General features: G+C 33.6%; 1 protein-coding gene across 8 annotated transcripts in view; it reads right to left on the bottom strand.

The window, feature by feature from the left end:
* The window catches only part of STXBP5L (syntaxin binding protein 5 like), a 411609-nt gene that overhangs the window by 146665 nt on the left and 237339 nt on the right, over window positions 1-27605 (bottom strand). For all 8 annotated transcript variants that reach the window (XM_032852349.1, XM_032852345.1, XM_032852351.1 and 5 more), the window contains exons 11-14: window positions 25273-25427; window positions 20059-20131; window positions 9371-9518; window positions 8438-8505 (exon numbers count right to left, since the gene is read on the bottom strand). In XM_032852349.1, the coding sequence (XP_032708240.1) occupies window positions 8438-8505; window positions 9371-9518; window positions 20059-20131; window positions 25273-25427 (444 nt within the window). The remainder of the gene's footprint in view (window positions 1-8437; window positions 8506-9370; window positions 9519-20058; window positions 20132-25272; window positions 25428-27605) is intronic.

The following is a 27605-nucleotide window of genomic DNA, read 5'->3' as shown; positions in this document are numbered from 1 at the left end:
TAGCCTGCAAAATTTCTGGATTTTGTTGTAAGTTCAACAGTGTGTGTGTGTGTGTGAATTTATCAATTCTTCATACAAGATTATGTCTTCTATAAATAGAAATTACTTTAATTCTTCTTTTCTTGGGTGCTCTTTATTTGGGTGTTCTTTATTTTTCTTATATTTTGCTCTGGATAGATTTTCTAGTATTCTGTTGAATAGAAGTGAGTGGGCATCCTTCCCCTGTTCTTGATCTTAGAGGGATGATTTTCAGATTTTTCCATCATTGAGTATGATGTTAGCTATGTGCTTTTTTAATATATGACCTTTTAAAATATATGACCTTTACTATGGTGGGGCAATTTCCTTTTATTACTAGTTTGTTGAATGGTTGGGTTTTTTTTTTAATTATAAAAGGGTGTTGGATTTTGTCAAATACATTATCTGCATTATCTGAAATGACTGTGTGCTTTTTGTCCTTCATTGTGTTAATGTGGTTTATCACACTGATTGATTTTCATATGTTGAACTATCCTTGCATCCTGAGGCTAAGTTCCACTTGTTCATTACATATAATCCTTAAATGTGTAGTTGTATTCAATTTCCTAATATTTTGTGGAGGAGTTTTGCATTGATATTCCTTGGGGATATTGATCTGTAGTTTTCTTCTCAGGTAGTATCTTTGTTTGATTTTCATATCAGGATAAAGTTGATCTTATAAATGAGTTTGAATATGTTCCCTCCTCTTCAATTTTTCCAAAGAGTTTGAGAAAGACTGGTATTAATTCTTCTTTAAATGTTAGGTAGAGTTGTTTAGAGAAAACATAGTCCTAAACATTTCTATGTTGATTTTTTTAAATTATTACTACTTATTTAGTCTCCTTCTTAGTTATTGGCCTTCAAATCTTCTAATTTCTTTGTGATTCAGGCTTCATAAGTTGTATGTTTTCAGAAATTTACCCATTTCATTTAAGTTATTCATTTTTTGGCATATAGTTTTTCAGAGTAGTCTCTTATGAACCTTTTAATTTTGGCAGCATCAATTGCAATGTCTCATCTTTCATGTCCGGTATTTGTTGAGTCTTTCATCTTTTTTATTAGTCTATCTACAACTTTGTCAATTTAGTTGATCTTTTAAAAAATAATTCATTTTCAATATTTTTTGTTTTTCCATTCATGATTCAATTTTAATTCTGCTGTAACCTTTATTATTTTCTTTTTTCTACCACTTTTGAGTTTGTTTTTTCTCTTCTTTTTCTAATCTCTTGAGGTGCATAGGTAGATTTTTGATATCAGGTCTTTTTTCAATATCAACATTTCCTACTATAAAGTTCTTAGATGTTTACTTATAAACCTCTTAGTAGTGCTTTTGCTGAATCCCATGTTTTTGCATATTGTATTTTTATTTTCATGTCTCAAGATATTTTCAAATCTCCTTGTGATTTCTTTGTTGATCTAGTCATTGTTCAAGACAGTGTTGCTTAGTTTCCACATATTTGTGGATTTTCCAGTCTTCCTTTTGCTATTGACTTCTAGTTTCATTTCACTGTGGTTGCAAAAGATAATGTTAGAGTTTCAATCTTAAATTGTTAAAACTTATTTTGTGACCTAACATGTGATCTGTACTGGAAAATGTTTCATGTGTAATTGAGAATAATGTGCATCCTGCTGTTGTTGAATGGAGCATTTTGTACATGTCTGCTAGGTCCAATTGTAGGTTAGGTCCTCTGTTTCCTTATTCTTCTTCTGAGGAGGAGATCTATTAATTATTGAAAGTGAGGTTTTTGTTGCTGGTATGAATGCAAGCTGGTACAACTACCTGGAAAACAGTATGGATGTTCCTCAGGAAGATAAAAATAGAGCTACCTGACAACCCAGCAAGTGCATTACTAGGTGTTTACCCCAAAGGTACAGTTTTAGTGAAAAGAAAGGGCATCTGCACCCCAATGTTCATAGCAACAATGTCCACAATAGCCAAACTGTGGAAGGAGCTGAGATACCCTTCAACAGATGAATGAATAAAGAAAATGTGGTTCATAAAAGGATGAATACGTACCGTTTACATCATCATGGATGGAACTGGAGGGTATTATGCTAACTGAAATAAGTCAAGCAGAGAAAGACAATTATCATATGGTTTCACTCATATGTGGAATATCAGGAATAGCACAGAGGATCATAGTGGGAAGGAGGCAAAACTAAAAGTGAAGAAATCAGAGAGGGAGCCAAATGGTGAGGCACTTTTGACTGTGGGAAGCAAACTAAGGGTTGTGGAAAGGGAGGTGGGTAGGGAGATGAGCTAACTGCGTGATGGGCATTAAGGAGAGCACATGATGTGATGAGCACTGGGTGTTGTATGCAGATGATGAGTCACTGAATACCACATCGAAAACTGGAGATGTACTATATGTTAGCTAATTGAATTAAAAAAGAAGTGGGGTGTTAGGATCTCCTACTGTTTTTGTGTTACTTCTTTCTCTCCTTAAGTCTGTCAATGTTTGCTTTATATATTTGGGTGCTCTGCTGCTAAAAACATATATATTTACAACTTCTATTTCTTTCTGGTGAATTGGTCATTTTATCATTATACAATTGTACTTCTTTGTCTCTTATGACAACTTTTTTTGTTAAAGTATATTTTTTCCTAATTAAGTAAGGTCATTCCTGCTCTCTTTTGGATAGCATTTGCACAAAATACATTTATCCATCCTTTCACTCTCAGCCTATGTATGTCCTTATACCTGAAGTGAATTTCTGTAGACAGCATATAGTTGGATCCTTATACATAACAACCACTTGCTTTGGGAATTAATCCATTTATTTTTAATGAAATCACTGACAAGGAAGATTTTATTATTGTCATTTTAAAATTATATTCTTTCCATCTTGTATTTATTTTGTCCCACATTTTCTCTCTTTCTACCTTCCTTTGTGTTTCATTGACTTTTTATAGTGACATGCTTTGATTCTGTTCTCATTTTCTTTTGTACATATTCTACGGGGATTTTCTTTGTGATTACCATGTGTATTATATAAGAGATTTTATAATTATACCAATCTATTTTAAACAGACACCAAGTTAACTTCATTTGCATTAAAAAACTACTCCTTTAGAATTCCCCTTTCATTTTATGTTTTACCAATGTCACAAATTACATCTTTTTAAATTTTTTAAGTGTTAACATAGTTTTATGTAGTTTATCAATTTATTTTTTTCATACTAAGTGTACTCTTTTTTTTTAAATTTTTTAAATTTATTTTCAGCGTAACAGTATTCATTGTTTTTGCACCACACCCAGTGCTCCATGCAATCCGTGCCCTCTCCAATACCCACCACCTGGTTTCCCCAACCTCCCACCCCCCCGCCCCTTCAAACCCCTCAGATTGTTTTTCAGAGTCCATAGTCTCTCATGGTTCACCTCCCCTTCCAATTTCCCTCAACTCCCTTTTCCTCTCTAACTCCCCTTGTCCTCCATGCTATTTGTTATGCTCCACAAATAAGTGTACTCTTTAATCCCCATACCCTGTATCACCCATCACCCCATCCCTCTGGTAATGATCAGTTTGTTCTCTGTAAAGAATCTGTTTCTTGTTTTGTTTCTCTCTCTTTTTTCTTTGCTAGTTTTTTTTTTTCTTAAATTCCACCTATGAATGAACTTATATGGTATTTGCCTTCTCTGATTTATTTCACTGAGCATTATACTCTCTAACTCTACCTAATGTTGTTGCTAATGGCAAGATTTCATTATCATTTATAGCTGAGTAATATTCCCTTGTATATATATTACATCTTCTCTATTTATTCATCTATCAGTGGACACTTGAGCTGCTTCCATAGTTTGTTTTCTGCAGTATTATTTACAATAGCCATACAGGTTCATGTATCTCTTGAATTAATGTTTTTGTTTTTTGAGGGTAAATACCCAGTAGTGCAATTACTGGATTATAGGATAGTTCTATTTTTTAATATTTTTGAGGAACCTCCATACTGTTTTCCAGAGTGGCCTCACCAGATAACATTCCCACCAACAGTGCATTAGGGTTCCTTTTTCTCCACATCCTCGGCAACAATTTTTCTTTCTTGTGTTGTTAATTTTAGCCATTCTGACAGGTGTGAGGTGATGTCTCTTTATAGTTTTGCTTTGTATTTCTCTGATGATGAGTGATATTTGCCATCTGTATGTTTTCTTCGAAGAAATGTTTGTTCATGTCTTCAGCCCATTTTTAAATTGGATTGTTTTGAAGGGTATTGAGTTGTATAATTTCTTTATATATTTTGGATACTAACCCTTTATCAGATATGTCACTTGCAAATATCTTCTCCTATAAGTTGCTTCTTTTGTTTTATTGGTTGTTTCCTTTGCTGTGTAGAGCTTTTTATGTTGATATAATCCCAACAGTTTCATTTTTATTTTGTTTCCTTTGTCTCAGGAGACATGTCTAGAAAAAATTGCTATGGCTGATGTCAGATTACTGCCTGTACTCTCTTCAAGGATTTTTATGGTTGCAGGTCTTACATGTAGGTATTTAATCTATTTTGAGTTTATTTTTGTGAATGGCGAAAAAAAGTCCAGTTTCTTTTGCATGTGGATGTCTAGTTTTCCCAATACCATTTGTTGAAGAGAATTTTTCCCATTGTATATTCATTCTTTTGTTGAAGACTTGTTGACCAAAGAATTGTGGATTTATTTCTGTTTTTGTTGTTGTTGTTCTGTTCCACTGATCTATGTGTCTATTTTTATGTCAGTACCATACTGTTTTGATTACTATCACTTTTTTTGTTTTTTGTTTTTTTTTTTAAGATTTTATTTGTTTGACAGAGAGAGATCACAAGTGGGCAGAGAGGCAAGCAGAGAGAGAGAGAGAGGAGGAAGCAGGTTCCCCACAGAGCAGAGAGCCCGATGTGGGACTTGATCCCAGGACCCTGAGATCATGACCTGAGCTGAAGGCAGAGGCTTAACCCACTGAGCCACCCAGGTGCCCCTGATTGCTATCACTTTGTAATGTGACTTAATATCTGGAATTGTGAAACTTCCAGTTTGTTTTTCTTTTTCAAGATTGCTTTTGATATTCAAAGTCTTTTGTGGTTCCACACAAATTTTAGGACTGTTTGTTCTAACTCTGTGAAAAATGATGTTGGTATTTTGGTAGGGATTGAATTAAATCTGTAAATTGCTTTGGGTAGTAAAAACATTTCAACAATATTTGCTCTTCCAATCCATGAACAGAGACTGTCCTTCCATTTCTTTGTGTCATCTTGGCTTTCTTTCATCAGTGTTTTAAACTTTTCAGAATATAGGTCTTTCACCTCTTTGGCTGAGTTTATTCCTAGATATTTTGTTGGTTTTGGTGCAATTATATATGGGATTGTTTTCTTAATTTCACTTTCTGCTGCTTCTTTATTAGTGTATAGGAATGCAATAGATTTCTGTACATTGATACTGTATCCTGTGAATTTACTGAATTCGTTTATCAGTTCTAGTAGTTTTTGGGTGGAGTCTTTTGGGTATTCTCTGTAGAGTATCAAGGCATCTACTAATAGTGAGTTTTATTTCTTCCTTACCAATTTGGATGCCCTTTATTTCTTGATGTTTTCTAGTTTCTGTGGCTAAGACTTCCAATACTATATTGAATAAAAGTGGTCACAGTGGACATCACTGTTTTGTTCCTGATCTTAGGGGAAATTTTCTGTTTTTCACCATTGAGTATGATGTCAGGAATGGGTTTTCCATATAAGGCCTTTATTATGTTGAGGTTTGTTCTCTCTAAACCTACTTTGAAGGGGGTTGTGTCATGAATGGGTATTTGTCAAATACTTTTTCTGCATCTATTGAAATGATACGATTTTAATCCTTTCTCTTATTGATGCAATTTTATATAGCTTTTTAAAAATGCTTTATCTTATAAATTTTAAACTTGAATTTAAAGTTGTTTATATACTACCACTATATAAAGTGGTATAAATAAAATATATAAAGTTATTTATATACTATCACTATATATACCATTATATACTATGTTACAAGATTTTGGTTTTGCCTATATATTTTCTTATGCTTTATTTTGCTGTCTAGTGTTCATTCATTTTGACTTGAAGGACTCCCTTTAGCAGTTCTAGTAAGGCAAGTGTATTGGTGATAAATATTCTCAGCTTTTGTCTTGGAAGTTCTTTATTTCTCCTTCATTTTTGAAGTAGTTTTCCAGATACAGTATTCTGGGCTGGCTTTTTTTTTTTTTTTTCTTTCTTGCACTTTGAATATATCAAACCAGTTACTTCTATCCCAAAATGTTTCTGCTGAGAAATCCACTGATATCTTATGGGAGTTTCCATATAACTGATGAGTAGCTTTTCTGTTGCTGCTTTCAAGATTACTTCCTTGTGTTTGGCCATTTGATTATGATGTATCTCAATATGGGCCTCGTTGGGTTCACCTTCATTGGTGTATTTGGAAGTTCTGGAATATATTTGTTCATTTCCTTACTCAGATTTGGAAAGCTGAAAACTTTTCTCTCTCTTCTCCTGCTGGGACCTCCACAGTGCTTATATTGATCTACTTAATGGTATTCGATAAGTCCTTCAGGCATTTTTGTTTTTCTGACTTGATAATTTTCATATTACCTATCTTCAACTTTGCTGATTCTTTCTACTGATCAAGTCTTCTGTTGTATTTTCCTCCAAAATATCTTTTTGTTTCTTTTTTGTAGTTGCTCTTTATTAATATTCTCATTTCATTCACTCATCATTTTCCTGATTTTATTTAGTCTGTGTACTCTTTTAATGCATTGAGCTTCTTTAAGACACTTATTCTGAACTATCAGGTAATTCACAGGTATCCGTTTCTTTAGGGTCACTTCTTGGAGGTGTTTTTTGTTCCTCAACTGGGCCATATTTCACTATTTCTTTGTGCTTCTTGTCATATCTTGTTTTGGATTTAGCACTACAGCCACCTCTTATGAATTGGCTTTGTATAGGGGAAGACCTTCACCAATCAGTCCAGGTAGAAATCCTGGGGGCTTCTCAAACCTTAAAGAAGATGTGTCTTCTTTGGGCTTGTGCATATAATTTCCTAATTAGGTTTCCTGTTTCTTTATCAGTGGCTTGTAGTCTCTTGCTCACTCTGTTGTCTCCCAGCAGCACTGTAAGTTTTTTGGTGCTTCAACAAACCACTGAGCTCTTTTATTCTCTGCCTGCAGGTGTCTATGTTTCATCAGTACTTTAGATTCTGTTTCACCTGAGTGAAATCTCTTGGGGATACCCCAGAAAAGGAGGAACACTGAATGTGCATTCTGTTTCTCTATTTCCCTCTCAAGAAAGAAGATGCAAGTTGGACTCTCCACCTGAATATGAGCTGTGAGAGTTTTTGTTAAGTATAGGATTCTGGATTATCGGTTGTTTTATTTCAGCACTTGAAACAGATCAGATTTTCTTCTGGCTTCCATGGTTTCTGATGAGAAATCCACTGTCATCCAATTGGTTTTACACTATCAGTAAGGCATCATTTGTTTCATTGTTTTCATGATTTTTTACTTGGTGTTCAGTGTTCAGAAGTTTGACTATGATGGGTCTTGTAGATTACTTGTTCATTCAACTTCTGAAATCTATAGGATCATGTCTATTGCCAAATTTAGGAAGTTTTCAGCTATTATGCCTTATGTGATTTTTCAGCCTTGTTATCTTTCTTCTTTCCTTCCTCATAGACTTGTAATCACCAGAGAAGAGGAAAATGTGTGGCTCCTCATTATTGCTGGGTGGTGGTTAGAATTACGGTTCCCACATGATCTCCTCTAACACTACAGGTGATGGGTTTCATTACCACCCAGCAGGGTTAAAAGTTCCCTATTCAGTTTTTGCTCAATGTCAGAAACTGATGCTCCCCTCTTAGCCTCTGGTGGAGTGGATTGTTCTAGGCCATAGATTTTTCTGTGGTGATTGGATTATTTTCTAACAGTTTTCTGTCTTGATAGGTCCCCTTACCTCATCCTTTGGCAGGCTTTTTTATTGTTTTGTGTGTGCCCACTGGCAGTTCTAAGTTCCCAAGTACTTCAGCTCCAATTCTGGGATATATGGAGCAAAAAGAAAACCCAAGAAACTCACCATCATGTCATTTCTGGGATGTTGGGGGGCCCCAGACATCATAACTTCTCTCCACCTTTTCCAGTCATCTTATGTTTTTTTTTTAACATAATACCCTGGGCTTTGGGTGGTACTTAGTGGGAAAAATAGGAAGAAGTATATCTGTTCCATATCTCATAAGGACAGCCTCTTATAATCTTTTAAATATCATCCTTATCTGTTGTTATGTCTATTTTCATTCCTAATATTAGAGCATGAAGTCAGTTGATATAGGATATAATAATATTTCTGGTACTTCCTAGAACACAATTATAGGAAAGTGTAAAAATTCAATAAAATCTTTTGTTGATTAATTGGTGGACTCACACATCACATCCCACTTACCCAGTAATAATAATTTCTGGATACGTTTGTGTTCCAAGGTTCCAAGCTCCTCCACTGATTGGCCACTCCTAAATAGATTATTCAGGAAGAATTTATGAGTTTTATTTTTTAAATTTAGATAACAAACTTTTTAAATGAAAACATTTGAAAATAATGGCAAAAAATTCACTTAAAAAGAAATAGCTGTAAAGTAACAAAGGATGAAGTGTGCAGCTAGCTTTTAATTCTTTCTTTGGACAAAACAATTCCAAATGCACAATTCCCTCTCCTTTAAAAAAATTAATTTTAGCAAATATTACTATTTATTTAACAAGTATTTTAATCATACAACCACAGTGTTGCTATATTTGTCACATAGTCTGTGTGCCACCAAACGATCATAATTCTGCTTAACACAGAATACTATGTAAATTGTGCTCTCTTGAGTTGTCCATTCCAACAGCCTTGTGCAAATAGAAATAATAAAAAGGGAGTCTATTGCTATTGTAAGTATTTGAATCCTTTAAATACAACAAAATGTAATTTAGAAAATTATTTAACAAATGACTGTTAATTATGTCTTTTTTTAACCACTGAATAACAATTAACTGAAGAGTTGACTCTTGAATTTTGAGAAACATAATCATATAAAATAATTAAAAACTATATTTTTGATTCAATTATATGCTAATATAAATATATATGATAGATAAGTATATCTCAGAGTGTATGTATATACTAAGAATATAAGAAATGTATACTCTTATAGGCTTAAAGCTGTGTAGAATTTAAAAAATTTTAACTTCCCAAGTTATGTCTTTTACAGACAACAGCTTATGGCCTCAAAAGAATTTAGTTCAAGTCTTCTTATATGGAAGGTCAGAAAAGAACAGGAAATAGTATGATCATATAATATGAATATAAAGAAAACTTATTTTTCATTGTTACTTTTACCTTATTACTGTATCCTTGTTTTTTATGCTTGACTCCTATAGAGTAGAGTACTAGAATCAGATCTGGTGGGCAATCAGCAAAGTATGCTGTGCATGTAACTGGTGATTCATGAATGTCCATGGGATACGGATTTTCAAAGATTGGAAAACTAACAGATGAAGATAATATATTAGTGTTATTTTGCAAAGATTAAAAAATAAAATCACTTTTATAAAACAAATCCTAAAATCTTCTAAATATTATACATTTCACTTACTTGTTTAAGTATCATAAAATAAGTATCAAATACATGAACAAGAATGCTCTTTTAAGATTATCTGTAAAATGTAATATGAATACAGGTATAATTTTACTTGAATAAATTCTCTGTTTTTTCTGTAATTCCAAAATTCCACAGTGACACCACTTTGGTAATATGGGTGGAATGAATTATGTTAAACTGAAAGTGTATTCATCATGTTGACTTATTAATCAATGTATTAAAGCATATTAGGTGTTTTATCTATGTACAGTTTCATGTAAATATAAATGTTAAAATATCTTAGTAATTTAATGCATTTTCCAGTGAGGTAATACATATACAAGTGTTTCTGTTTTTTTTTCTTTTGGAAGGATAATTGAAAGATAATTTTCTGTTTAGGTGTGTATATGATTATATATGCTTAAGATCATTTCCAAAGTAATCTAGAGAACATCGTGGGAATATAGACTTATGGATATGGTATATTTCATATACTCAAGCCTATCATAATTTTAAAAATGGGTATCAGTATAGAACCACATTAAGAATTCTTATAGCCAAATAATATTGGCTATTAAAAAGTAGCAAAATGTCATTTCACACATTTATATAAACTAATGAAAAGTGTAAGAATAAATGTATATACTGAAAACACTGAGTATTAAAGCTATAGTGGGCCTTGAAAGATATTAGCCAATTAATATAATTAATTTAATATAATAATATAATTGGTTAATAGTAATTAATATAATAAATTATTGGTTAAGAAACCAAGAAATATGGCACAGAAAGAAGAGTACCACTGAGATCAGAACAGTACATTTTGATAAAACCAATATTAGAACTTAGAGGAACAGACATAAATCCATACATGTATATGAAATTTAATTAAGTTTAATGTTGATAAATAGAATAGCCAGGCAAAATCAGTGATGATGATCTTATGGCCCTAATCCTATATCCCCTTCAAAATACTGAAATATTATATGCTGCAAATGAACATAAAAAACTTGGCTCTGGTATATTTTGGTAAAGATTTATTTATTTGAGAGAACATGGTAGGGAGGGACAGAGAGAAAATCTCCAGTAGATTCCCTGCTAAGTGAGGAGCCCAGTGCAGGACTCAGTTCTACAACTTTGAGATCACGACCCAAATTGAAATGAAGAGCCAGACACTTAACCAACTGAGCCACCCAGGTGCCCATCTCTGACATTTTTAAATGTCAGAAAGTAGAACTCAGGCTGTATGTCATTCAACAAAAATTTACTGAGAACCAACTACATGTGCAGACAAAGCTCCTCCTTCATGATACCTACAGTCTAGTAGAGAATCTTTAAAAGAATTGTAAACAAATGAAAAATTTTATCTCGGTCAGAGCTATGAAGGAGAGGAGCAAGGGAAGTATGCAAGTCTGTAATAGGATATTTGACCAAGTTATATACGCAATGAAAAAAAATTTAATGAAGTAATGATATCTGAGTTGAGTTTCTTACAGATAAGATGCTAATAAGAAGAATAAGGAAGGGAAAATTAATACATGCAGAGGAGAGAGAATGTACAAAACTTCTGCATATAAAGGGCTAAGAGAAGATCAGTGGGTCTAGAGTACAGAATGAGGGGAAATCAGAGTCAGGAGAAAGATAGCAGAGTAGTAGGATCCTGAGCTACTTTGTCTCATGGATACACCAAGATAACAATGACATCTGTGCAACTAACTCTGAAAATGATCTAAAGACTGGCAGAAGAGACTTTCCATAGTCAATTGTAGAGAAGAGGCCACACTGAAAAAGGTAAGAGGGTCAAAGATGTGGTTAGAAACCAAACTCCTGATAGGACTAAACATAAATGACAGGGATACCAAGCATTGGGAAGCAAGAAGATTATACCCCACACCAGTCATCCCAGGCATTGGGGATCTGCACTGGGAATGTGTTTAACTTCAGGAAAGCCAGAGTGAAGTAGGAAACTGAGCCTCTGCCCTTAAAGATCCAGCATAATAAAAAACCCCACTGAGAAACAGCACAGAATCAGTAGTTTGAAAATTTACTAATCTCAAAATGTGCAATGGAGGGGCAGTGATCTTCAGGAGACTTCTCCAAGAACAAGTGTTAGTGGGTGCCATTTTTCCTCCCATCCCCCAGCCTAGATAGCTGGACACTTGCAAGACAGCCCTAACATTCTCTACCTATCTTTCTAGCACTGTGTGCCCTACCCAATCCATCCCACCTGCCTTTGCAGGCATCACTGCAAAGCAGCTCGTGCCCCTCTATATCCTGCAATCATCCATGGTAGGGACCAGTGCCACTCCAAAACGACTCCTGCCTTGGGGAGAGAGGGAGATAACCCCACACAACAGCATGCCTACAATTCCAGCAACCAGGTCTTTTAGTGACTATGCAGAGAGAGAGCCCTGTTGGTCAGTGTACCCACAGTTATTGTAGAGACTGCAAATACCTAGTTCTTGGCCCATCCATCAACAAAAGCTTCTGTGGGCCAAACAGGATAAAACCTTGCCATGGTGTGTGCCTCTGCAGAGGCTAACTGTAGACAGTTAGGCTGACTGTTGACCCTACCCACCTATAAGTCCATAGAGACCTTAGGCCCCTCAACAGCACAGGGACAAAACCCTATCCAGTGCACTCAAAGCAGGCAAAGTGGATCACTGCTGATGACTGGGCTGAGGACAGATACTGCCCAGTCACAAACTAGGGTGTACACAGCCCTAGAGATTATCCCCCAGGAGCATCTAGCTCTGGTGACTAGGGGAATTATCATGAAAAGGTACCACAAGGCCTCTTCCTCTACATAAGGCCGTGATTTCCAAGACCAGGTGATATAGCTGACCTCCCTAACACAGTAAAACATAGAGTTAGACAAAATGAGACAGAGGGGATATGTCCCAAAATCAAAGAAAAAAATCATAGCAAAAGACCTAAGCAAAGCAGAGACAAGCAGTATGCCTGATAAAAAAGCAAAGTAATGGTTATAAAGATATTCATTGGACTTCAAAAAAGAGTGGATGAATTCAGTGAGAACTTCAATAAAGAGATAGAAAATATAAAACAGAGCCAGGCAGAGATGGAAAATACAATAGTTGAAATAAAAACATACTAGACAGAATAAAAAAGCAGATTAGGGTAGGTGGAAGAAAAGATATTGGAAAGGAAGAAACTAACCAAGAATAAAAAATATGAGAATAGGTTAAGGAAACTCAGCAACATCACTGAGTATTAACATTCACATTATAGGGATCCCAAAAGGATAAGAGAACGAAAGAGGCATAAAACTTTTTTGAAGAAATAATAGCTGAAAATTTCCCTAATCTGGGGAAGAAAACAGACATCCAATACAGGAATCACAAAAAGCCCCTAATAAGATTAACCCAAGAAGGTCAACACCAAGACATATAATAATTAAAATGGCAAAAAGTAATGGAATTTTAAAAGCAACAAGAGAAAAACAAAACAGTTACATAAATGGAAATCCCATAAGGCTATCAGCTGATTTTTCAGCAGAAACTTTGTAGGCCAAAAGCTAGTCGCATGATATATTCAAAGTGCTGAAAGGAAAAAACAAGCAACCAAGAATACTCTGTCCAGCAAAGTTACTGTTCAGAATAGAAGGAAAGAGAAAATGTTTCCCAAACAAAAGTTAAAAGAGGTCATCACCACTAAACCAGACTGATAATAAATGTTAAATGGAATTCTTTGAGTGGAAAGAAAAAGCCCTAACTAGAAAAAAATTATGAAAGGAAGAAAGTTCATGGGTACAAACAAACATGTAATGAAGGTAGTAGATTAATCACTTAGCCAGTATGGAGGTTAAAACACAAAAATAGAAAATTATATCTAGAAAACCAGTAAAAGTATATACAAAATAAAAATATGTAAATTATGACATCATATACATAAAACATGGAGACAGATTAAAAATTTAATACTCTTAGAATGCATTCAAACTTAAGCAACCATCAAGTTACTATAAACTGCCATACCCATGTTATATATGAACTTAATGGTAACCACAAATTAAAAACCTACAGTAGATACACACAAAATAAACAGAAAGTAACCCAAGCATAACACTAAAGAAAGCCATCAAATCATGAGAAGAGAAAGAGAGAAGAAGAAAGGGACAGAGAAAAACTACAAAAACAACTAAGAAACAATTTACTTTAAAGGGGATAAATGCTCCAATCAAAACTTACATGACTAAATGGTTAAAAAAACAAGACCCATCTGTATGCTGCCTACAAGACACGAGACTCGCTTTGGACCTAAAGACACACACAGAGTGAGAGTGAAGGGCTGAAAAACCATAAAGCATGCAAATGAAAGCAAAAACAAAACAAAACAAAACCTGGGGGTAGCAATACTTAGATAAAAAAGACTTTAAAACGAAGACTAATGAGAGATAAAGAGTCACTACATAATGGTAAAGGGAACATCCAAGAAGATGATATAACAATTTTAAATACCTATGTACCCAAATTGGAGCACCCAAATACATAAAGCACATATTAAGAAACATATCTGTTTAAACATAATTTTAAGAGAAAAAAATTGATAGTTATACAATAATATTAGGGGACTTTACCACCCCACTTATATCAATGGATAGATCAGACAGAAAATCTAAAGGAAATAGTGCCTTTGAATGGCACAACAGACCAGATGCATAGAGATAAATAAAGATCATTCCACCCCAAACTAGCAGAATACACATTCTTTTCAATTACACATGAAACATTCTCTAAGATAGATCCCATGTTAGGTCACAAAATAAGTCCCAAAAAATTTAAGAAGATTAATATCATATCAAGCATCTTTTCTAATGACAATGATAGGAAAATGAAAACTGCAAGAAAATCTGGAAAGAACAAACATATAAACCAACTATGAACCAACCAGTGCATCAACCAAGAAATCAAAGAGGAAATAAAAAAATACATGGAGACAAATGAAAATAAAAACACAATAGTCCAAAATCTTTGGGACATGGGGTGCCTGGGTGGCTCAGTCGGTTTAGTTTCTCCCTTTGGCTCAGGTCATGGTCCCATGATCTCTGGGATCTAGCCCCATGTCAGGCTCCATGCTCAGTGGGGAGTCTGCTTCTCCCTCTGCCACTCTCCCTGCTAGTGCTCTTTCGTGTGCACATGCTCTCTGTCAAACAAATAAATAAAATCTTTAAAAAAAATATTTGGAAAACAGCGAAAGCAGTTGTAAGAGAGAAGTTTATAACAATACAGGCTTACCTCAAGAAATAATAAAAACCTCAAACAACCTAATCTTATAATTAAAGGATCCAGAAATTGAAGAACAAAGCTGAAAGCCAGTAGAAGAGAGGAAATAATAAATATTAAAGAGAAATAAATAAAAGAGAGACAAATATGCACACACAATAGGAAAGCTCAATTAAATCAAGAGCTGGTTATTTACTTTTTAAAAAATATTTTATTTATTTATTTGACATAGAGTGAGAGAGCATAAGCAGGAGGAGCGGCAGAGGGAAAGGTAGAGCAGATTCCCTGTTTTGAGCCCCAAAACAGGTAGAGCCTGTTTTGGGGCTCAAACTTAGGATACTAGGATCATGACCTGAGCCATCCAGGTGCCCCAGAGCGGGTTCTTTAAAATGATTTTAAAAAACTGATAATCTTTTAGCCAGACTCATCAAGGAAAAAAGAGGGAGGACACAAACAAAATCAGAAATGAAGAAAAAATAATTAACACCACAGAAATACAAAAGATTATGAGAATATTATGAAAAATTATATGCCAACAAATTGGACAACCTAGAAAAAAATGGATAAATTTCTAGAAACATAATCTTCCACAATTGATTAGAAAAATAGAAAATATGAACAGAACTGTTACTAGTAATGGAATTGATTCAGTAATCAAAAACTCCCAATAAACAAAACTACACTAGACAGCTTCACAGACAATTTCTACCAAACATTTAAAGAAGAGTTAACCCTTTTCTTAAATGATTCTAAAAATAGAAGAGTAATGAAAATTCCAGATTCATTCTATGAGGCCAGCATTACTGTGATACCAAAAGTAGACAAAGAACTACAAAAAAATTTATGAGTCAATATCTCTGATGAACATAGGTGCCAGAATCCTCAAACAAAATATTGGCAAACTACATTCAACAATATATTAAAAGCATGACTCACATGATCAAGTGAAATTTATTCCAGGGATACAAGGATGGTTGTTATATGCAAATGCATCAATGAGATATATGACATTAATAAGAAAGAGGATAAAAACCACATGACCATCTCAATATATTCAGAAGAACATTTGACAAAATACAACATCCATTCCTCATAAAAACTCTCAACAAAGTGAGTTTAAAGGGAATATACCTCAACATAATAAAGGTCATAAATAAAAAACCCACAGCTAACATCATACTTAATGGTGAAAATCTGAGATCTGAAGAGTAGGGTGTCCAATCCTGCCACTTTTATTCAACATAGTACTGGAAATCCTAGCTGCAGTATTCAGACAAGAAAAACAAAACACATCCAAACTGGTAAGGGAGAATTAAAACTGTCATTATTTGCAGATGCCATGAGACTATATATAGAAAACCCTAAAGACCATCAAAAAACTACTAGAATGGGTAAATGAATTCAATAAAGTTGTGGGATAAATAATTAATACACAAAAATCTGTTGCATATCTGTACACCAATAATGAAGAAGCAGAAAGACAAATTTAAAAATAATCCCACTTACAATTTCACCAAAAAGAATAAAATACCTTGGAATACACTCAACCAAGGTAATGAAAGACTTGTACTCTGAAAACTATAAAACATGATGAAAGAAAGAGGACACAAACAAACGGAAAGATATTCCATGCTCATGGGTTGAAAGAATATTATTAAAATGTACATACTACCCAAAGCAATCTTCACATTTAACTCAGTCTCTATCAAAATACCATCAGCATTTTTCATAAAACTAGAAGAATCCTAAAATCTGTATGGAACCACAAAAGACCTCAAATAGCCAAAACAATCCTTTTAAAAAGATTTATTTATTATATTGGAGAGAGACTGGTGGGGAGGGGCAGAGGGAGCAAGAGAATCTCAAGCAGACTCTGCACTGAAAATGGAGCCCCATGCAGGCTCAATCCCCCAAGCCTGAGATCACAATATGGGCTGACACCAAGGGTCAGATGCTTAACTGACTGTGCTACCCAGGTGCCCCCCACCAAAGTAATCTTGAGAAAGAAGAACAAAACTGGAGGTATCTCAACAATTCCAGATTTCAAGATGTACTACAAAACTGTAATAATCAGAACAACATAGTACTGGCAAAAACAAAATAAAACAAAACAAAAATCCAAAAAAACTCAGACACATAACATAGTCCAACAGAACAGAATAGAATGTCCAGAAATAAACCCATGTTTATATGGTCAATTAATCTACAACAAAGGAGGCAAGAAGACACAATAGGGAAAAAAACAGTCTCTTCAAATATGGTGCTACGAAAACTGGACAGCTACATGTAAAAGAGTGAAATTAGACCACTTTTTATGCCATATACACAAATAAACTCGAATTAAAGACCTAAACGCAAAACCTGGAACCATAAAACCTTTGGAAGAAAACATAGGCAGTAATTTCTTTGACACCTGCTGTAGAAACAATTTTCTAGATATATCTCCTCCAGCGAAGAAAACAAAAGCAAAAATAAACTATTGGGACTATAACAAAATAAAAAGCTTTTATGACAATGAAGAAAACAATCAACAAAATGACAAGGTAACTTACTGAATGGGAGAAGATATTTGCAAATGATATCTCTGATAAAAGGTTAATATCCAAAATATATAAAAAACTTACACATATCAACACCAAAAACCCCTATAAATAATCTGATTAAAAGCAGACACTTCTCCAAAGAAGACATACAAATAGCTAACAGACACATGAAAAAAATGTTCATCGTCATTGGCTATCAGGGAGATTCAAATAAAGATCACAGTGAGATACCACCTTACACCAGTTAGAATGGCCAAAATTAACAAGACAGTAAACAACAAGTGTTGGAGAGGATGTGGAGAAAGGGGAACCCTCTTACATTGTTAACGGGAATGCAAGCTCGTGCAGCCACTTTGGAAAACAGTGTGGAGATTCCTTAGGAAATTAAAAATAGAGCTACCCTATGACCCTGCAATTGCACTACTGGGTATTTACCCCAAATATACAGATGTAGTGAAAAGAAGGGCCATCTGTACCCCAATGTTCATAGCAGCAATGGCCACAATCAACAAACTGTGGAAAGAGCCAAGATGCCCTTCAACAGACGAATGGATAAAGAAGATATGGTCCATTTATACAATGGAATATACAATGGATAAAGAAGATATGGGCCATTTATACAATGGAATATTAGAAAGGATGAATACCTAACTTTTGTATCAACACAGACAGGACTGGAGGAGATTATGCTGAGTGAAATAAGTTAAGTAGAGAGAGTCAAGTATCATATGGTTTCACTTACTTGTGGAGCATAAGGAGTAACATGGAGGACATTAGAAGAAGGAAAGGAAAAGTGATTTGGGGGATATCAGGAGGGGGAGATAAAGATGAGAGACTGTGGACTCTAAGAAACAAATGGAGGTTTCTGGAGGTGGGGGGATAGGTGAGCCTGGTTGTGGGTGTTAAGGAGGGCACATATTGCATGAAGCACTGAGTGTGGTGCATAAACAATGAATCTTGGAACAATGAAAAAATAAAATTAAAAAAGGGCAGAGGACTTGAATAGACCTTTTTCCAAAGAAGACCTACAAATAGCTAATAGACAATGATAAGATGTCCAACATCACAAATCATTAGGAAATGCAAATCAAAACTACAATAAGATGTCACCTTACACTTGTTAGAATGACTAGAATAGAAAAGAAATAACAAGTGTTGCCAAAGATGTGGAGGAAAAGAAACCTTAGTGCACTGTTGGTAGAATGTAAATTGGTATAGCCACCATGGAAAACAGTATGGAGGTTTTTCAAAGAATTAAAAATAGAAATACCATAAGATCCAGTAGTCATACTAATGGGTATTTACCCAAAGAAAACAAAAACACTAATTAAAAAATGTATGCACCCTATGTTTATTATGGAATTATTTCCACTAGCCAAGATATAAAAGCAATCTATATCTATCTGTTGATCTATCAATCTATCTACCAAATATTACTTAGCCATAAAAACTAATGAGATATTGACATTTGTGACAAAATGGATGGCACTGGAAGATATTATCCTAAATGAAAGAAGTCAGACAGATAAAAATACCATATAATTTCACTCACATGTGGAATCTAACAAACAAAACAAGCAAAGAAATAAAAATACTAGAGTCATAAATACAGAGAAAAAGCTGGTGATTGCCAAAGGGGAAACAATGGGCTAATAGATGAAATAAAGGGGATTAAGAGCTATAAACTTTCAGCTATGAAATATGTAAGTCACAGAGATGAAAAGTACAGCATAGGGAACATAGTAAATAATACTGTAATAATACTGTAACAACAGATGGTGATTACACTTATTGTGGTAAACACTGAGTAATGTATAGAACTGTTGAATCAATATGTTGTACACCTGAAACTAATATAACGTTGTTAAATATACTTCAATTAAAAAAGGAAAAAAGTGAAGGAAAGTCAGTTTCATGCCTATCATTTACAATGAAAATGTATAGCAAGAAGACAGTGTTCATCAATTTCATCTACTTTTACTGTCCATGCAGTGGAGTTGAGAGAGCCACTCTAACAGCAGTATTTTATATTTGTTACCATTGCTTTCAACATAACAAGAAGGAAAAGAAAGTGAAAGAAGACCTCCATCTTGTCTACCCTTCAGACCCTGCTCTTCTATATTGTTGCAGCAATACTCCAATAATATGTGCCATTTTTCTTTGGTCAATAGTCTAGCAGATGGCCATACAGTACACTGTACAAATTTTCATAACAATTGTGTTTGCTTAGGTTAACAGCAACACGTGATCCAATTTATGTGTCTTGAGTCTCCAAATGCATCTTTCTAAACATCTGGTGTTGACTTTAAAATGTGTTACAATTTTGGGGGCGCCAGGGTGGCTCAGTCGGTTAAGCGTCCACCTTCAGCTCAGGTCATGATCTCAGGGTCCTGGGATCTAGCCCCACATTGGGCTCCCTGCTCAGTGGGAAGCCTACTTCTCCCTCTGCCTGCTGCTCCCCCTACGTGTACATGCGTTCTCTCTCTCTCTCTTTCTCACTATCAAATAAATAAAATCTTTTAAAAAAATGTGTTACATTTTTATTTACCATCTATATTTACCATCTATTATATACTGTCAGTTATCTATAAGATTTTCCTATATTTTAATTGTAATGAATAGAGTATAAAAACAGTATTAATCTGTAAATGAATAACTTACTTGCTTTGTGTCAGATCAACTACAATGAGATCTTTCTCCAGAAGTACTACAACAGCATAAGGTTCTTGAAATTCTACAAGTAAAAAATAAAAAGTGGAAGTTTTCATATTTCATATTATATAAAACACTGAACTTTCATTTCCTTTATCTCCTTACAAATGTTATTTAAATGATTTCAGAAGACCAAAATATGAGCCAAAGTAATAAGTAACAAAGAGCACTTTAAATAAATATTGTTATGTTTCTCAGACTTAGTATTTAAGATTATAGTGAATATGAAAATGAAAAGTTGAATAGGCATAGAGTTAAACATTTCTCAATAATCATGAGGCAGTGATAGTAGATTATTTGAAGAGAGTCTGTCATTTCTTTCTCACAAACATTTATCTTATTCTTCCATAACCTTCTAGTTTAGATCTGATTTCATCTGTACAAGGAGATGGTCTAAGGACACAGTAATCTGCCTTTCTGAGCTGTGATACATTTTTCACCTCCCTATGAGAGCAACACTCCTTATACTAAAAAATTTAATTTCAATTCAATGTGATTTAACATGTACTTAAAGATATGTCCCTAAGAGTATATACCTCAAAAAGACAGGGAATCTCAGGATAGTTTAGGATTTTCAAATTCCTAAACTGTAACCCCCTCCTTCCTTCCAATATGTTCCACCAAGTATTCTCAGAACAAAGGGTTTATAGAAAATAAAATTGACAAGGTCCTTACTCTCATGGAGTTTACATTCTAGGCATGTATACAAACCATGAAGGAGTAAACAAATAAGATAAATTCAGAGAATAATGTGAGCTATCAAAAGAAATTATCAAAGGTAATGTAATAAATGACTTTTGGGAGAGCACTGATTTAGTTATTGTTGTCAGGGAAGACACTGCTTTCCATCTATAATAGAGACTTATAAAGGAAAGGCACAGTTAAAGTGTTCTCAGTTTAAGGAAAAAGTATTTATAAAAACGTCTTACATCATGATATTTGATTCTCAATAGCTAGAACAGGTATTACTATTTTTCATTTCATAGAGAAAACTGAAGTCCAAAGAGGTTATGAGATTAGCACAAATTTACAAAGCTAGTTAACTAAAAAGGTGGAACTTTAACTCAGGCCTTATTTTTCTAAATTCTCATGTGTTTTCATTATTCCAGCAGTTTCTACTAGTTACTTTAAGAGTATTTAATCCTAAACTCAACAATCATTTGGTAGGAATTTTATTCAGAGTATACAAGTCTTAGGTGAGAAACTGGAAAAGATGGCCTTCACAGCCCTTCACAGGTCTTTTATCATCTTGAGAGGCTATAGAACCTATAGACAACCTTGAGAGGCTATAGAACTTATTCATATTTAGAAGTCACATGCTACAAGAAAAAGCTAGAAACAGAAACTCAAAACTGAGGAGTATACCCTTGTTTGGGTTTATGTCTATATGACAATTTATAGTCTTCATACTGTTAGCCACTCAATCTGTTCTCAAACTTCTCCCTTATCTCTTAGAGCTGTTTTAAGTTTTCACATTATTTTAGTATTTCTGAATTTAGGGTTTTTAGGGTTTGGGTTTTTTGTTTTGTTTTGTTTGTTTGTTTTGGTTGGTTGGTTTGTTTTTCAGTTGAAGGACACTGGAGTTCCATACTATTACTTTTTTTCTTTGTCTTCTCTCTAGGGCAATCATTGGGAAGCAACTGCTAAAAATACAATACTGAGACATTGGCATGAATAAGCAAAATTCACAATCATTTTAGGTAGTTATAGCTGTTTGTCACTTTAGATAGATACATCTGTTTTAGATTATTATTGCTTCTTTTCAAATAATAATGGTAGCAAAAGTTTCACCTTTGTAGAAGTACTTGGTATACTGCAGTAATCTCTGAATAAAAAGATTTCCTTAGGAGTCAGTATTAGGTTCAATTTTGTGTCTATTATTTATTAACAGTTTGATCTTAGGCAAATTCATTAACTCAATTAAATTAATTCAATTTCTTTACCCATTGATATTGCAAAATAATAGCTACCTTAGACTTTTATGAATATTAGATGTATATGAAGATGTTTAATGCAAAGCCTGACAGACTACACGCTCAGTAGATGCCAATAGTATCACTTCCTTATTAGATTGGTCTATTTTTGAGCAGACTCAGTCTTTTAACTTTAGCCCCCAACAGGTAAAAGCCTCCATCATAATTATTATTTCTCTGAAGAGAAATACATTATTTATGACACTTATAAAAGACCAGATACAGTTAAATGTAAATGTAAAATTGAAAAATTCTGAGTATGGTTGCTTAGGTACTCTAGGGAATACCCCTTGAGATAAGAGACATTTGTGTTCTTTGAAAAAACAAGTTGAATTGATTTGTCAAATGTCATAAATGATTTATTAATATTAAAAACTTAATAAATTTATTTTATGTAACATATGCATAAGATTTATCACTATGTGGCTGTAAAGAAGAATAAAGTTCCATTATGGAATCATACTCAAATATACTTTAAGTGAAAAACAGTGTAATACAGAATAACATAGAATATATTCTCATTTGTACAAAAAAGAGATAATGTATACATAGATAAGTACACATAGATATATGCATAAACTTTTGGGGAGAATACATAAACTTAGAAATAGTCGCTTCTAGAAGGGCAGTGATTGTAGGGTCTTCTCTGCCACTTTTATGTATTATTGTTTTAACCAGAAATAGTGAACTACATTTATATTTTATGAGTAAAGTTAAAGTATTTCTCTTAGCTCTGATAAATAAGAATTCCATCCTCATTATCACTACTCTGAAAAACAAAGACATTTTTGTGGCTTGGAAGTGATTAGACATAGTTACAATATATTTATAATTTACTTAATATTATTAGAAATTATCCTAACATCTCTACTGATGTGTAGAAACTTATATATACACACACACACATAAAAATATGTGGTTGCAGAGATCAAACACTATTAACCTCTATTACTGGCACATACATTTTTCTCCAAGCTCTTTTATAGGAGGTGTTTTCCTAAATTCAGCTTTTGGTCTTTTGTTTGTTCTTTATTCCTTTATCATTCATTCTCATAACTCCAAAGAACACCTATATTCTTATAATTCATAAATAAATATTAAAGACCTTTTCTTTCTCTTTATCTGCTGTCCAAGCAACTCTATTGACTTATAATCAGACATCTTTTTCTCTTTCCAAAAACTGCTATTATTACATATGAAACCACTGTTCCTTTTTTAAATTTTATTTATTCATTTGAGAGAGAGAGAGCAAGCAGGAGTGAGATGGGGGTGGGGGAGGCAGGGGCAGAAGGAGAGAGAAGCAGGCTCAATCCCAGACCACTGGATCGTGACCTAAGCTGAAGGCAGAGGCTTAACTGATTGAACCACCCAGGTACCCCTGAAACCACTATTCTTCAAATATGTTCTCTTTGACTCATCTATCATGTCGCTCTCTAAACCTAATTGGTGACCAAGTTCAGTGGGTTTCCTCTTTCCATTCCTACAGGCAGCCCTGTGTTACAGATCTGACCATTTTAATAAACATTGTCACAGAAACCTCCAAGTTGGAATCTGGAATTTAAGATTTCAGTGTCTATTCAAACTACTTTTTGGCAAATTTTACTAAAAACATTGCTTTCTTTCATCTTAATATTTTCTCAAAATCCTTCTATTCCCAAATACCTCTAAAAGGCTTTCACTTTTTTCTCTAAGTTGATCTTACTCCTAGTAAACCTTACAAGTTCTAAACCTTTACTCAATATCCTTTTCAAGTGCCAAGTCATTCTTCAAAGTCTATCTAAAGCCTACTTTTTCCATGAAGCCTTGCAAGAATATTTCAGCTATTGACTATTTTACTACCTATAAGTTAGTACATTATGTAAACTCTGACTCATATAACTCAGCACTTAAGTGTTATATTTTTTAAACTTAAGTCATAATTATCTCCCTCATCCAACTAGATTTTATGTGATTTGATATCAGAGATCAGTTTCATACTTCATCTGTATTCTCAATAAGTCCTTGTAGTACTGAGGCCATAGAAGCATCCAATAAATATTTGTTGATTAATTAACAGCACAGGTAACTTGTCTGTCCCAGCAACTTTGGAAATAAAGTGCCACATTGTTATTTCATATCAATTTATCCCAGCTTTAATTATGAAACTAAAGAATTTAAAGCCAATTAATACAGTTGTAATAAAACAATTTATAGATCTTCATAGTTAGAGTATGCTCATTTTGGCCTTCCAATAATCATGTGGGGTTAATATTATTATTCTCTTTCTAAAAATGATAAATCTAACTCATAAAAGTAAAATGACTTACCCAAGGTCACCTAGCTAGTGAATGACATAGCTAAATCATAAAACCAAATACTGTGCCTCCAAGTCTAGTGTTCTTTCTCTTATACATGTTCCCTCTTGAAATTGTAGTTATACACACACACACACACACACACACAAACACACACATACATACTATGCATACTACATTGTTTTAATACACACATACCATGTTTTAATCATAAACTCATATTTTATGTTTCAGCCTTCTCAATTTTTAGATTCTATTACTAAAATATTTCATTATTATTAGATTCCATTATATAGTTTGTACATAAGTTTAGTTTTTATGTTTACAAAAAATCTTTATATTTAGGATGCATCTCTCCTCTGGAAAGCTCTTCTAATTATTCTCAAAGAAATAAATCACTAACCACACATCAGCAATCCTAGAGTAATCAGAGGTGCTGCAGTTGCATCTGAAGCAAAGCCAGATGTGAAACAGATGCACTACCACCAGAGTTATAGATCACTGATATCAGGTAAGTGCTTTAACTTTGATTAGTGTTGGAATGGGATGGGTGGAGCTGGTCTAGGAGAGGCTATTAGGAGACCTCAGTTTCCCCAAGTGATTTCACCCTGGACCCCTATCGGACCCTCCCAGCTCAGCTTCCACCATCCTTATCAAAGTTTAAAGCGCTTACCTGATATAAGAACCTGAAACTCCAGCACTGCTGTACTACATTTGTCTTACTTCCAGTTTGTCAAGTAGGTACAATTGCGGAACCTGCTCCAGCACCTGTAGCTCACAGTGTTGTACCACAGTGGATGTCAGCTGCCAAAACTAAAAATATTTAAGCTTAATTTTATTAGGAACTTACTTCAAGAATGATTTTCAACATTAATAGATTGATATTTGTTACTTACCATTTGGATAGGGTGTTTCACATAAAGTAAGAAATTCGACAATAGGATGATCCATTTCAAGCACTGTAATAGCTTTTCCATGCATGATGGTTAAACTTGGTCTTCTGCAAGCTTTGTCATAAGACAATCCACCAGAAAATATTATGAATGGTTCACTGCATAGAAAAAAAAGTTAATGAGATTGAAAAGTCCTTTAAGATGATACAATATCATAAGACTGAACTAATGAAGAATAAGTTTGGTAAGGATTATACACAATACAACTTGACAGCAAATATCTTTCTTAGTCCAAAATATCTCACCCAAATAACTTCCTATTCTACCATTTCCCTTTTTCTAGTTGTGAATTCTCACCATTAAAATTACTAATGAATCAGTCTAAAGGTGATGAGGTGTGTTGGGGAAAAGGTAGAGAAGTTGGGAGGAAATAGAGGTGCTCATCGACTCAAAAAGACATCTCTACATGTATTAGTTGATTCTCCAAACTCTGTATCACTACCATCAGGATATTAAACTACGTTAATTTATCATATTAACCATTTGGCATGTGGGGTCCAAAATTCCTAAGGGATAAAAGAGGCAAATTTCAATATAAAATTAAAATGTGATAATAGCAAGCCCAGAATGGTAGAAGGTAACATAAAAATTCTATGTAATGGAGTTTCTGCGGGAAAAGGGTTATGATAAAAAGATGGAGAAAACTAAGAACAAAAAATATGTTCTTCCCAATTTTTCCTTGGGTCAGCCAGTTCTATCTAGCTGCTAAAACTAACATCAAACTTTCTAGGTTCTGTTAGTTGCAAGATACAATTAGATAAATTGAGTAGGGCTGAGATGACTATAAAATACTACAGTTGTCAGAAAGTTATGAAATAGGGTCATAATTTTTCACTTTTCTTAAATTAATACTATATCTCTAGTTTATGTATATAAAATAAAATATGTTGATGGAATATTTTAAATAAGTAAATATCAAACTGAAAATACTCTCTAAAAGTTTTTTAAAAAGAACTAGACAATTATTTTACCAAATTCTTTGAGAATATATGCTTCTCTAAATAATTCATTTTTATCTATTCACTAAAGAACCTAAAAATTCTAAAATTCTAAAGATTCTAAATTCTAATTCTGAGTCTAATTCTAAGAGATTTTAATTATGAATTCTAATTTTAAAAATTCTAAGATTCTAAAAATCACTCTATAATTCCTTCTCTCTTTCATTTCATACTGTACATGGTACTCAACATTCCCAATGGGGCATTTGCTAATATTATTAGGGTGGCTATATAACAAGAACAAAAAGAGCTTTTAAAAAAAGTTTCCATTAAAATCTACATATAAAATGTCTATACTGATTTTTATTTATAATTCTGTCTTAATATTTTAACATAAATATTTGAGTTGTAAGCAAAATACGAAAAATATGAGAAATTTATTTTCCTTGAGTCCTGTATTAGTTGATGTGAGTTAGTCTTGCTTCAGTAATTTGGTGTACTAAATTACCAACCTAGTAATGGTGGTTCTAAGCAGCAAGTTTTTTCCTATAAAATAAATGCTTATATTATTAATACTTCTCCAGATTTAAAAGTCATTTCTAATGAAATTAGTAAGTGTTCTTGCACATTTTTGTGTTGCTTTGTTTTACAACAAATGTCATGACTTAGAGAATATATTATCTTTTCATACATATTGAACTAACTATCTGCTCCAAGTGTTAGTAAGGTCATAAGTATCTATTTTTTCCATGTAAAAGGGGGGGTAAAGTTAATCTCATCTCCCAGTGCTCATCCAAATATAGGATAAGAAGCAATTTATTCTTCCTTTTTTTGGTAAGCACAATGGAAAAGATGTCCTTGTTATACTGGAAGAAAGCAAAACCTTTTCTGCTTTTATTATGACTGCATCAGAAAACACTGGGTCTGAAGTTAATTACCAATATATATGCACTTCTCTGTAAGCTACTGAATGACTGAACAAAAAGTTAATTCCTCAGGAAAATGCTCAGGAAATCACTCATCTATAATTGCATTAGATACTTAATTATCACATTAAGTTCTTATAAGTATAACCCTCATTTTATTAATGAGGTTAAATAACAACTAAGCCGAAAAACCCAAAAGAAAACATATCTGACAGATTTCAAAGCCTATTCTCCTAAACAGTGATCTGTACTGCCTGTAGTAGATGAGTCTGAGATTAATACAGGTGAAGTTGTTTAGAGGCAAGCAGCTATGGAATGGAAGGATAAAAAATGAAATCCAGACTCCAAAGTACATGTTTTTCACTTCTAGTCTAATGTTTCTAAAACTGTGGAATATAACTTTAAAAATGTT

Source organism: Lontra canadensis, unplaced genomic scaffold (genome assembly GCF_010015895.1).
Source record: "Lontra canadensis isolate GAN:19392208 unplaced genomic scaffold, GSC_riverotter_1.0 scaffold6, whole genome shotgun sequence".
NCBI lineage: Eukaryota > Metazoa > Chordata > Mammalia > Carnivora > Mustelidae > Lontra > Lontra canadensis.
Note: the sequence above shows the minus strand (reverse complement) of the source record. Positions and strands in the feature narration are given on the sequence as shown.